Here is a 14,155-nt window from a genome sequence, read left to right as displayed (position 1 = left end):
GAACTTTCTAGGCATAAAACAATATATAAATACATATAATTTTACATTCATTATTTTTACTATTGTATAATGTAATTATTTATATATTTAATTGGATTGGTTTGTACCTCCAGAAAATTGTTAAAGAGCAATGTTGATTTATTTATTTTAATGGAAATGCATTTGGATTACTTTGTCATTTTTTTTTTTGCTTACTTTGGGGCTCATATAAATATATACAGAATTATATTTCCAATGTACTATGAAAACTACTTTGTGTGTTGGCAGGAAAAGGTTAGTTTATTCTGTAATTTGTGTTAGAATAACTGAGTAACCTAAGGGGAAAAAATGGACTTCTACCTCACTCCAGATAAAAATCAACTCCTAAATAGAATATGAAAACTTTTAAATTTATAAAATTAAGCCATCAAAATGCTAAAATTGCAAGAAACCCTGATTGATATGTGTATGTCTATATTATATAGAATCTTTTTATCTTTTCTCCCACCTTCACATGCTTGCTCCCCTGGATACTTTTCTAAGCAAGGCAAAAAATCCAGAAGCCAGAGAAGAGTTAGCTAAGCACATAAGATTTTTAACATTTCTAATTAAATTTGTTAATCTGCACAAAGTCACAAAACGTGATTTATTCTTTTTAAAAATCCACATATCACAAAGTCAAATGGTAAATATTATACCTAAAAAGATGCCATAGTTATGAAAAAAAATAACTACAAAAATAGGAGTGCTTTATGTAGGCAGTCACAAAAAAGGAAAAAAACCTCTTAAATATATTAAAAATATGCTCTACTTTTTTATATAGGACAAATGTAAGTTAAAACTATATTGTACTCCCATATGTGTCCCTATCGTGCTGGAAGTATTGAAACTCTGATGACACATTATGTTGGTGAGGATATAAATAAATATAGTAAATACTACAAAGCAGTAAGGAGAATCACCTCAGAGAGAATAATTTTATATTAATCATCAACTTTACATTTTATTCTTTACACAGCAAGTTCACCTTGAGAGTTTAATTCTATAAATATATTATTTAATTCTATAAATAATTCTATGCATATATGGGAAATTATGTGCATAAAATATATTAACTGCAGCTTTGTTTATAATAACAAAAAATTAGGGCTGGGGTTGTGGCTCAGAAGTAGAGCGCTTGCCTAGCACATGTGAGGCACTGGATTTGATTCTAAGCACCATATATAAATGAATAAATAAAATAATGGTCCCTCAACAACTAAACAAACAAACAAACAGAAAGATTAGAAACAACCTGAATACCTGTAATTGGGGAGTTGGTTCAGTATATTATGGCATATGCATGCAATGGAAAGTTACATAGCTTATAATAGAAATAAGTGAAATATATAAAAACTGAGATGGAATGAATTCTATTGTTTATTATTAAGTAAAAAATATAAGGTGAAGACAGCAGTATATTATGTTGCTATTTGTAATAGTGTTTTAATAGAATACATAGGAATATACATATAATCATGTGCCAACGAATACATATTACATACCTGGAGAGATATATATGAGAGACAGATAAAGGAACAAGGTGGAAGGAGACTTTGTACTATATTTTCTTTCAAATGTTCCAAATCTATATCATATATATATATATATATATATATATATATATATATAATACACACACATATATATCTTCTATCAAAATCTAGTTAAAATAAGAATCTATATATATTCTGATATATGGATATCAGAATAATTTCTTTATGAGAAAATTTATCATATTTGTTATCCCTAAACTTTGTTTTCCAAATAAATAAATGCCAATATTATCCTGGTGCCTTATGGAGGAGCTAGCATTTTTAGAAAAAACATTCCTTTTCCTTTGTTCTATAGGCAGCCTATTCTTCCAGGCCCAAAGCTAATTGTAGACTATAACAGCCTCTGAAAAGTTTACCTAAGAGTATGAGAATAGAACTTTAGACTTAGGTCCTTCCTTCTTTCTGAGCATTCAGTGAAAAATATGGTAAGAAACCTCACAGCAATGGTAACCTCCTTCAGTGAAATTTGAAATCCCTGGAGGACTCCTCACAAAATAATTATACCCAAAATTTTATTACTGCAGTTTGTATACAGCAAAGCTGTAATTACTTGTATGATAGCTTGCTGAGCTCAATGAGTTAATGTGGTATCCAAGTAAAATTTGAGCCTGAACTCTGGGAAGTTTTGGCACAGTAATATCTGTGAAATTTGAGCTCATATTAAATATGCCTTAAAACAATACATCTGGGATTTGTCCTCTGGCATCAAATCGGGTCTGACTCTGCTAGATGGAGCTGTGAGTTTTGCCTCAGGTCTTTTTAATACGTTTAGCACTATTGGACTATAGAATCAGCAAGAATATCATTATTGCTTTGGTGAAGAAAAACATTTCAGTTCCTATTGAGTTTATGGCCCTGTCTGCTCTTGAATCTTTTGTGTTTCTTACAATAGGAGATTTCTGCTGTATCCTATACCTACAACTATCTTCTCCTATCCCAGACCCAATCAAGTAATTCCCCAGCCTACTATTTCTCTCATTCTTAATCAGTCACATAAATGACATTTGTCTAACCTTAGACTTTTTTCCCCATCTGTATTCAGATCAGCCAAACCTTACCATGTTTAATGAAGTGAGTAGGTCACAGCTCTAGTCATCTCAAATCTCAGAGCAGATGAAGGACCACTTAGGACACCAGTGACTATTTGACTGGCCATTAAAGCTGACTGCAGCAACCTACTGTGACCTGCATGGCCAAGAGTGACTTGTCAGGCCCAAGGGATTGCATATTATGTCTTCTCAGAGATAGCTCCTTTCCACTTTATCCTAGTTGACATGACTGTACTATCTTTTGTGTCTGTAGGTGCACCATCTCTGTCTTCTGGGTGGGTTTCAGGGTGGACATCCCATTAGTGAAGTATTGGCAGTTAACCTAATGTATTTTGGTTAAACTATATTTGAACAACTTCTTGATGTGGCCCAGCTCCTGTATCAGTAAAGAACAAGAGTTCATAAACATAGGATGCTGAACAGAATGCTATACAGGAAACAGATTTGTTAAGAGTTTTTATTAAGCAATTACTTTTCAATTTGAGGAAAAAACAAAATGCTAAATCCTCAAGGTCATATTTCATGACAAGTATTATAAATATTAACAGCTCTTAACCTTCTCCTTAATATATCTCTGTTTTTTTTTCCTTAGGGACTTCAACTGCAGAGTAAATGGTAATTAAAATGTGCAGGATGACAAGATGGAGCAAACAGTGCTTGTACCACCAGGACCTGACAGCTTCAACTTCTTCACCAGAGAATCTCTTGCGGCTATTGAAAGACGCATTGCAGAAGAAAAGGCTAAGAATCCCAAACCAGACAAAAAAGATGATGATGAAAATGGCCCAAAGCCAAACAGTGACTTGGAAGCTGGAAAGAACCTCCCATTTATTTACGGAGACATTCCTCCAGAGATGGTGTCAGAACCTCTGGAGGACCTGGACCCCTACTATATCAATAAGAAAGTGAGTGTTTTTTGTCAGGCATATTTTGCTGCTAATTGCCTACTGCATATGTTGGATCATTGTAGCAATGCCATACTAAATTAGCACAGTCTTAATTATCCTTCTATTTAGAAATAAGACACATTTGTGGGTGTTTTATGCATATGCATGAGAAGTAAATCAATTATAACATATGAAGCTGTCCCAAATGCACTATGACAGATACCTAAAAATAAATGTCAGTTTTAGGCAGCTAAGCTAATGAGTTATTTTCCCCAGAAATTACATTTACTATGCAATTTATGTACAAAGAACTTGGAAATCTGGAAATCATCATGAGTTACAAAAACTTAAGAAAATATTAGTATTAATTTCTCATGAAAGAAAATTCAATATTGTTGACTTTCTAATTTCTGTATCATTAGAAGCAATACATTGATCAATTTCCTGAAGAAACTTTTCCACATGGAAAATAACTACATCAACTGCAACTTTAAAATTAGTTGATATTTTGGTAGAAATGTTTTGATATTGGTAAAAATTAGCAAAAATGTAATATTCTGAAGAATTGTTTATAAATGATATTTTAATGCATGAGTTTTCTGTATCCATGCTTGAAATGAATACCTGGTATTAAGTTTTTAATCTTTTATTACCAACATGATTTCACCAAACCAAAAAAGAATCACAGAAAGAAAATCAAAAAAAAGTTTAGTATATGGATTTTTAGTTTAATGTATGACTTTGGTTAATTTGCTACCTTTTATTATCTTTTTACCAAACAATACATTTGGGAACTCTGGGTGAAATATTAGAAAATAATTCTGACTTACAAATAAAAGATTTAATTGGACAGGGGCCTTAAAAATATCCCCAGAATTTTTAGGGATTTTTTATTGCTACCACAGTTTTGTTCGTAGTTAGTATTTGTTGAATGCACGCACAAAGTTTGGCAATTTTACTATGTGAATTCAAGATGGTTTGTTAATCACTTCTAATTGACTTCTAAAGCTACAGAGGCAAAATCATAACCAAGAAGATGATTCTTTCCATGTTTACATTTTTTAAAACTCTTCAGGATATAGCCAGATTAAGTGTAACATATTTGTCTTTTTCAAAAACTGATTAATCCAATTTATGGCCGAGACAAAGAATCCTTTTCCATGGATTTCATTTTCTTTTATTTAACTTTGCTTTTTAACACTGTATTGTCAAACCTTAGTTTATAAGAGAGATTATCTATTTCATGATTGCCATTGAAACTATGAGATAATTTGCAGTTCATCATCAAATCAGTTCTTTGAAAATTATCTTAATTTGATATCTGAAAAACCAAAGCTCAAATTAAACAAACTGTGAGAGTTTTATTTGTATGAGGAATGGGAAACTGCAGATAATCCAGTTATTTAACATTGCATTTAAAATTCTTTAGTATTTAAGTAGACTTTGATGTTTCCCACTCAGAAATCCATTCACAGCATGTAGATATTATTCATCTTATAGTCATTGGATATATCCAGTCTCCTCAGAGGCTCTTCTTGTGATGGGTTACTGAACTACAACCACAGCAGGCCTGTAGCTACCCTCAGACATCCAGTTCCAGTTCTCTGTTGGCAAACACCATTTAAAAATTATTAAAGCCAAACGTGTCCACCCCTTCATCACACAGGGGTAAAATCTAGTATTCCCAACTCCTACGCTTTGTCTTTTTTTGTGAAAATATAAATGAGTGTTTTGAGAGGAACCAAACTTTTTCATGTTGAAAAGGTACTAAGTCTCTATGTGGAAACCAGACCATCCAATCAATCTTTTCTTTTAAATAAAAGAGCTTTCAGACTGATAAAACCTATTGTCTTGTGGGGAATTCCCCTGCTCTTGAAAACAATAAGTCCATAATGAACTATATATAACAAAGGACATAAAGAAAAACTAAATAAGGCAAACTCTTTCAAAATACCTAAAGGTCTTTAAATTGAGGGTAAAAGACCATCTCTGAGGAAATGAACTGTTAACCAAACTTTGTTAGGCTTCCATCTAAACTTGCCATTAATATTGTCCATCCTTATCTTCAAATGCATATTTTTTGAGGAAGAAAAAGTATTCTGACATTTTGGAACAAATCACAGTGTGTAAGCAGAACAACTTGATAAGAGAAATATTGTTATCAGGAAGGAGATTTCCCCAAGGTAACGTACATCTCCTGCTTTCACATTGAGCTGACATCAAGCAAATCTTCAAATGTAAGTCATTTAGCACCAAAACGAACACAATTTTTTTTTTGCAGGGCTGAAATCCTTAAAAACCAACATGGTGTGGTTTATACTCATGATTTACCTATGCATCTGACATTTCCTTCTTTTACATTTTTATGTTTTAAAACTTCCTGTAAACTGCCTGTGTACTATTTTCTAGTACACAGGCAGTTTACAGGAAGTTTTTAATTTTTCTTTTATAAGTGCATTATTTCAGTATTGAGGAATAGTCTTCCTCAATTCTGAGTGAATTTTCTCTGATTAAACTTGGAGTAGCTTAACAAAATTTCTAACTTTTAAAAGTAATATTTATTTTAATATTTGATAACTGATTTATTTAGAGACTTTATCTGAGATTGGTAATGTGTTCTTCATTAAAACAATATAGTGCACACACAGTACTTTTGGTGCAGCTGAAGGGTCAAATGGTGGAAAAATCAGTAAGTAAAATGTTAATTGAAAGGAGATTTCCCATGATTGATGATATTAGGGATATAAATCTGTTTTGCAAACTGAGGTAAAATATGCAAACATCAGTTAGGCCAGTGGCTTCCCCAAAGTCGAACTCTTAATACTACAGTTAATGTGTCATTTGATAATGTATCAAGCATCTGGTTTTTTTCTTAGTAACATATAGAACAAATAAATCAAGATGACTGTTTTAGTCCCTTTGTGCTACTATAACATAATACCTGAGGTTGGGCAATTTAAAATGAGCAGAAAGTTAGTAGCTCACAGTTATGGAGACTGAGAAGCCCAAGATTGAGGGACTAGCACCTGGGTATGAAAGGCAGTAAGTGTAAGACAAAGGAGAGCAAGTGTGGCCTGAATTCACCCTTTACAATGGCATCAATCTTACCCATGCAGGTGCAGCCTTTATGATCTAATCATCTCTGAAAGGTCCTACCTCTTAATACCACAACAATGGCAATTACATTTCAACATGAGTTTTAGAAGGAGCAAACATTCTAGCAATAGCATTGACTGTAAAAATGGTTTCAGAATCAGTCTTTATAGTTTGGGTCTAAGTGCAATGTCATACAAGCAGGGACTTTATGAGAATGTAAATGACATAACACACTAAAGTTCACTGTGATCTTTTACAAAGACAATGTCTATGAGCTTATGGAAACATCACTGCTGCTGGTGTATTTTCCATTGATATATGCCCACATATTTTTATCCTCTATGTCCCAGTTTCAAATGTGCAAATTATATAATATTCAAATATTCTACTAAAATTGTTAGAATAGTTGAAACCATGATCCGTGGTATTATAATAATAACTGAAGAAATAGTAGTAACCATCTCATGAACATTCCTGATGCAGGGAACATTAGGTGTTTTACAGATGTTTTGAGCCTTCAGAAGTCCCAGGTATGAACTAAGAAAAAAAATGCTATCATAATAAAGTCACAGAATTTTATGTAATTCTTCTGCCCTGAACAAGTGACTCAGAACATGAATCCAGGTTGGGTTTTTTATTTATTTGTTTGTTTACTTTAGCTTTATAATAGGCACATTTTGCTTGTGAACACATCTTTTCCCCCTTTTATGGGATGTATTTCAGTTTCTGTTCATAGCTCGGGTTGATGCACCATGTGCCTATACATTCAAATTCTTCACTTGCTCTTTATTACAGAAAATTCCTCTGTTCTCATGTCCTTAAAATTACAGATGACTCATTAGTACCATGGGAAGAAATATCCTTTTGACAGTGTGGCAGTTTACTGGAAATAGAATGAGATATTTTAGATCGGCAGGAAAAAAAGTTTGTTAATTATGCAATGTAGAAATGTATTCACTTAAAAATTGTACTCTGTCCTTGACTGTCTCCTGATTGTCTCTTGGAGTATTTAAATACAACTGATCATCTTTCTGAAAACTATGTGCACTCCCTCTCTACTGAGCCTGCATTGGAAGTCTTGCAAGAGAGGCTGCTAATTTATGCCTGGTCTGTTATTGTTATTGGAATTTTAATTGTTATTTTAGGGTGTTATTTTACTATTTTTTGTTTGTGTTATTTTAAATCATCCTGAGGAAGTTTTTTCTTGCAAAAGTAATTTAATAGAAAATCAGAAAAAGAATTGATAGTTAAAAGCTTAGGGTTCCATGAATTGTCATATAGACGGTGTCACGTTGCCAATGGTTCTTTGCATATTGGCTCCTCTGTAACAGCCAGTCACCCGGCCTCTCCCTTTCATCCAAAGCACTGAAGCTGACTTCTAAATCTTCCTTTTTCCCATATATTATTTTTCCTTTATGCCCCTTTCTTTTTTGTCACCTTCCAGTCTCTGACTCACAAAGTCCCAAGATGATGTTGGTAAATAAAATGATAGTTAACATTTATTGGATGCCTTTCATAAAGTAAGAGATCCTTCAAATGAAAGTGACCAAAACCAACAGAAAGTACTTTCAGGAGAAAAAAAAAGAAAAAGAAAATGTTTGGGCTCAGTCTGGTTTTACTATGAAAAGACTCTACCTAAAATGGCGCTATCAGGACAGTCCTTTTCCATTTTGAGCTCTGCTTTTACCCACGCTGGCTTCATTTATAGACTGGTTATCCCACAAGGTGGGAGAAATTGCCACCAGTAGTGCTAAGATAACATCCTACAGTCTAGTAACCCAAGAAAAAGGCTCATATTTTCTTCAAAACCTCTAACAAATGTCCTAGAATTCCTTCTAATTAGGCTACCTGGTATTCTCTGAATCAATTACTGTGGCCACAAGTCTATGAGAGTATTTTTGGCCCAGGTTGCTGAGGAGTGGGTCATTTCCATTCGACCTACATAAGTAGACTATGAACATAGACTTTTTCCTAAACTGAAAAGAATAGAGACAATTAGAAAATAAAAGTCATGCTAGACAAGTCATAACAAAACCTATGTATTCTATATATTATGCATCAAGATATTTAAAATTCTTATTTAATCCATGTGTCCTTCCAACATAGCACTTGTCTTTATTTAAAACTAATGAAACTGGAGTTAAGTTGTTTTCCTTTGACCCAAAGCTAATAAGTAAGAGTCTAGGTTTAAAACCAGATCCACGAAGTCCTGTGTCCCCTTTGGGTTTGTGGTTATAGCACTAATGAGATCAGTGGAAAAGAAAAGTCGGTGGTAGAATCTTAATACGCCTACAACTGCTATCCTGCCCCTCTACTCAGGCCACTTTGCAAACCGTAAGTCATGTCTCCTGGGCTGGCAGTGTTTTCAAACCCTGACTTCACTGCTTGAACATCCCCTTCCCTTGTAAAAACTAAATTCTTGGTGACTCGGTGGTCTGGAACAGCTTCTAAGTGATTAGGATTACATTTCCCACCAGATTCTAATAGGGTACTAAGCATCTTTTTTTTCAGAGACGATCAGTCCAGGAAACTTAAATTGTGTGACTTTGAAAGGAAGTAGCATTTGAATTTGGATCTGAAGACCCAAAAGGATGACAGAGATGAGTCTTGCAGGGGAAGGGAATAACTTATAAGAAGTCATGTAATAGGACTGAGCATAAAACATAAAGCAGAGAGTAAGATGAGGTTAGGGAGGTGGCCTGGTAGATAAAGGCACATTTTAGTAGATCTTGAAGTGTTTGAAGTGTATCTTGAAAGGAAAATGAATTCTCTAGAATGTTGTGAGTATTGGAGTGACACGGTCCACATTATGTTGTTTTTAAAAAAAAAAATCACTGTAGCTTGGCTGGGGTTATGGCTTAGCAGTAAGAGCACTTACCTAGCATGCAAGGCGCTGGGTTTGATCCTCAGCACCACATAAAAATAAGTAAATAAAATAAAGGTATAAAAATAATTTTTAAAAAAATCACTGCAGCTTCTCTATGGAGAACAGAATGAACAATTTGACAAAAGAAAATAAGTTGAGATTCTTTATGGAGGTTTGGTCTAGTACTGTGACAATGAAAATAGAGAATGCTAGATAGACACACAAGGTATAATTTTTTAAAATTTATATATTTATTCTAATATGCTATACATGACAGCAGAATGCATTTCAATTCATAGTACACATATAGAGCACAATTTTTCATGTCTCTGGTTGTACACAAAGTAAAATCACAACATTCATGTCTTCATACATATACTTAGGGCAATGATATCAATGTCATTCCATCATCTTTCCTAACACCATACCCCGTCTTTTCCCTTCTCTCCCCTTTGCCCTATGTAAAGTTCCTCCATTCCTCCCATGCCCCAACCCCGCATTCCCATTATGAATCAGCATCCACATATCAGAGAAATCATTTGGCATTTGTTTTTTGGGGATTGGCTTACTTCATTTAGCATAATATTCTCCAACTCCATTTACCTTCAAATGCCATGATTTTATTTTTTTAAATGCTGAGTAATATTCTATTCTGTATAAATACCACATTTCCTTTATCCATTCATCTGTTGAAGGGCATCATTGTTGGTTCCACAATTTAGCTGTTGTGAATTGTGCTGCTATAGACATTGTTGTGGCTGCGTCATTGTAGAATGCAGTTTTTAAGTCACTTGGGTATAAATAAGTAGTGGGATAGGTGGGTCAAAGGGTGGTTCCATTCCAAATTTTTCAAGGAATCTCCATACTGCTTTTTATAATGGTTGCACCAATTTGTAATTCCACCAGCACTGTATTAGTAGTATGCCTTCTTCCCTATATCCTCACCAACACTTATTATTGTTTTTATTCTGAATAGCTGCCATTCTCACTGAGGTGAGATGAAATCTTACAGTAGTTTTGATTTACATTTCTCTGATTGCTAGAGATGTTGAACATCTTTTTATATATTTGTTGATTGATTATATATCATCTTCTGAGAAGTGTCTGTTCAGTTCCTTGTCCCATTTATTGATTGGGTTTTTTGGTGTTAATATTTTTGAGTTCTTTATATATCCTAGAGATTAGTGCTCTCTCTGATGTGCCTGTGGTAAAAAATTGCTCTCATTCTGCAGGCTCTCTATTCATCTCACTGATTGTTTCTTTTGCTGAGAAGAAGCTTTTCAGTTTGAATCCATCCCATTTATTGATTCTCAATTTTATATCTAGGGCTATAGGAGTCTTATTAAGGAAGTCAGGGCCTAATCCAACATAATGAATATTTGGACCTAATTTTTTTTCTATTAGGCACAGGGTCTCTGGTTTAATTCCTAGGTTCTTGATCCACTTTGAGTTGAGTATTTTTGCATGATGAGAGATAGGGGCTTAATTTCATTTTGCTGCATTTGGATTTCTAGTTTTCCCAGCACCATTAGTTGAAAAGGCTATCTTTTCTCCTCCAATATATGTTTTTGGCCCTTTGTCTAATTTGAGATGACTTTATTTATGAGGGTTTGTCTCTGTGTCCTCCATTCTGTACCATTGGTCTACAAGTCAATTTTGGTGTCAGTACCATTCAATTTTTGTTACTATTGCTCTGTAGTATAGTTTAAGGTCTGGTATAGTGATGCCGCCTGCTTCACTCTTCTTGCTAAGGATTGCCTTGGCTTATCTGGGTCTCTTATTTTTCCAGATGAATTTCATGACTGCTTTCTCTATTTCTATGAGGAATGTCATTGGGATTTTGATTGGGATCAAATTGAATATGTATAGTGCTTTTGATAGTATCATCATCTTGACAATATTAATTCTGTTTATCCAAGAACAAAGGAAAACTTTTTATCTTCTAATATCTTCTTTAATTTCTTTCTTTAGTGTTCTTAGTTTTCCTTTTAGAGGTATTTTGCCTCTTTTGTTAAGTCAATTCCCAAATTTTTTTTTTTTTTGAGGCTGTTGTAAATGGGGTGGTTTTTCTAGTTTCTCTTTCAGAGGATTTGTCACTGATGTACAGAAATGCCTTTGATTTTTGGGTGTTGATTTAGTATCTTGCTGCTTTGCTGAATTCATTTATTAGTTTTAGAAGTTTTCTGGTGGAATTTTTTTTGGATCTTCTAGGTATAGAATCATGTCATCAGCAACTAGTGATAGTTTGAGTTCTTTTCCATATTCCTTTAATTCTTTCATCTGTCTAATCTCTCTTGCTAGAGTTTCAAAAACTATTTTAAATAGAAGCAGTGAAAGAGAGTATCCCTGTCTTGTTCCAGTTCTTGGAGGGAATATTTTCAAATTTTCTCCATTTAGAAAGATGTTGGCCTGGGGCTTAGCATTGATAGTTTTTACAATGTGGAGATATGTTCCTGTTATCCCTAGTTTTTCTAGTATTTTGAACTTGTAGGGGTGTTGTATTTTTTCACATGCCTTTTCTGCATCTATTGAGATGATCATATGATTCTTGTGAATTATGTTTATTGATTTTGATATGTTGAACCAACCTTGCATCCCTGGCATAAACCTCACTTGATTGTGGTGCACTATCTTTTTGATATGCTTTTGCATTTGGTTTGCCAGAATTTTATTGAGAATTTTTGCATCTGTGTTGATTAGAGATATTGGTCAAAGGTTTTCTTTTATTAATATGTCCTTGCCTGGTTTTGGAATCAGGGTGATGATATTGGCCTCATAGAATGAGTTTGGAAGTGTTCCCTCTTTTTCTACTTTATGAAATAATTTGAGGAGTATTGGTATTAGTTCTTCTTTGAAGGTCTTGTAGAACTCAGCTGAGTTTCCATCTGTCTTAAGCTTTTCTTGGTTGGTAGGATCCTGATGGCATCCTCTATTTCATTGCTTAAAATTGATCTGTTTAACTTGTGCATATCATCCTGATTCAGTTTGGACAAATCATGTGACTCTAGAAATTTGTCAATGCCTTCAATATTTTCTTTTTTATTGGAGTATAAACTTTCAAAATAATTTCTAATTATCTTCTGTATTTCTGTAGTGTGCATTATAATATTTCCTTTTTCATCACAGATGGTAGTAATTTGAGTATTCTCTCTTCTTCTTTTCATTAGCATGGCTAAGGGTTTATCAAATTATTGTTTTGTCAAAGAACCAACTTTCTGTTTTGTCAGTTTTTCCAATTGTTTCTTTTGTTTCAATTTAATTGATTTAAGCACTGATTTTAATTATTTCCTGTATTCTACTGCTTTGAGGGTTGATTTGTTCTTCTTTTTCTAGGGCTTTGAAACGTAATGTTAAGTCATTTATCTGTTGACCTTTTCTTCTTTTAAAGAATGAATTCCATGCAATAAACTTTCCTCTAGTACAGCCTTCATAGTTTCCCAGAGATTTTATTATGTTGTATCATTGTTCTCATTTACCTCTAAGAATTTTTTAATCTCCTCCTTGATGTCTTCTGCAACTCATTGTTCATTCAATAGCATATTATTTAGTCTCCAGATGTTGGAGTATCTTCTGTATTTTATTCTATCATTGATTTCTAATCTTATTCCATTATGATATGATGGAAGGCAAGGTAATATCTCTACTTTTTTATATTTGCTTTTTGGCATAATGTATGGTCTATTTTAGAGAAGGATCCATGTGTGGCTGAGAAGAAAGTGTATTCACTTGTTGATGGGTAAATATTCTATACATGTCTGTTAAGTCAAGTTATTTATTCTATTATTAAGTTATATAGTTTTCTTTGAAAGATCTATCTAGTGGTGAAAGATATATGTTTTAAGTCACCCATAATTATTGTGTTGAGGTCTATTTGATTCTTGAACTTGGGAAGAGTTTGATGAACATAGATCCTCCATTGTTTTGGGAATATTTATAATTGTTATGTCTTGTTGATTTATGTTTTCCTTAAGCAGTATGAAATGTCTTTCTTTATCCATTTTCATCAACTTTGGCCTGGTCTACTTTATTTGATATGAGGATGGAAATCCCTGCTTGCTTCTACAGTCCATGTGAGTGGTATGTTTCTTCCTGAACTTTCACCTTCAGTCTATGAATATCATTTCCTATGAGTTTCTTGAAGGCAGCATATTGTTGGGCCCATTTTTATTTTATTTATTTTTTATTTTTTAAAAAGATTCCTTATTTATTTATTTATTTTAGTTATCAATGGACCTCTATTGTTTATTTATTTTTACGTGGTGCTGAGGTTCGAACCCAGGGCCTCATGTGTTCAAGGCAAGCGCTCTACCACTGAGCCACAACCCCAGCCCTTGGGCCCATTTTTAAATCCAATCTGCCAATCTATGTCTTTTGATTGGTGAGTTTAGGCCATTAACATTTGGGGTTATTACTGAGACATGATTTGTATTCCCGGTCATTTTTGTTTATTTTTGGTATTTAACTTGACATTGTTTCTCCTTTGATTAGTTTTTCCTTTAGGGTAATACCTCCCTTTGCTGATTTTCATTATTTTTCATTTCCTCCTCATGGAATATTGTGCCAAGGATGCTCTGTAGTGCAGGCTTTCTAGTTGCAAATTCTTTTTAACTTTTGTTTATTATGGAAGATTTTTATTTTATCATCAAATCTAAAGCTTAATTTTGCTGGATATAGTATTCTTGG

The 14,155-nt window shown here is 33.5% G+C and overlaps 1 protein-coding gene across 4 annotated transcripts in view; it reads left to right on the top strand.

Moving 5' to 3' along the window:
• The window catches only part of Scn1a (sodium voltage-gated channel alpha subunit 1), a 150,437-nt gene that overhangs the window by 58,135 nt on the left and 78,147 nt on the right, over nucleotides 1-14,155 (top strand). For all 4 annotated transcript variants that reach the window (XM_078017523.1, XM_078017522.1, XM_078017524.1 and 1 more), the window contains exon 2: nucleotides 3,216-3,528. In XM_078017523.1, the coding sequence (XP_077873649.1) occupies nucleotides 3,265-3,528 (264 nt within the window). In that variant the 5' untranslated portion in view covers nucleotides 3,216-3,264. The remainder of the gene's footprint in view (nucleotides 1-3,215; nucleotides 3,529-14,155) is intronic.

The sequence above is a fragment of the Ictidomys tridecemlineatus genome, chromosome 7 (assembly GCF_052094955.1).
Source record: "Ictidomys tridecemlineatus isolate mIctTri1 chromosome 7, mIctTri1.hap1, whole genome shotgun sequence".
NCBI lineage: Eukaryota > Metazoa > Chordata > Mammalia > Rodentia > Sciuridae > Ictidomys > Ictidomys tridecemlineatus.
Note: the sequence above shows the minus strand (reverse complement) of the source record. Positions and strands in the feature narration are given on the sequence as shown.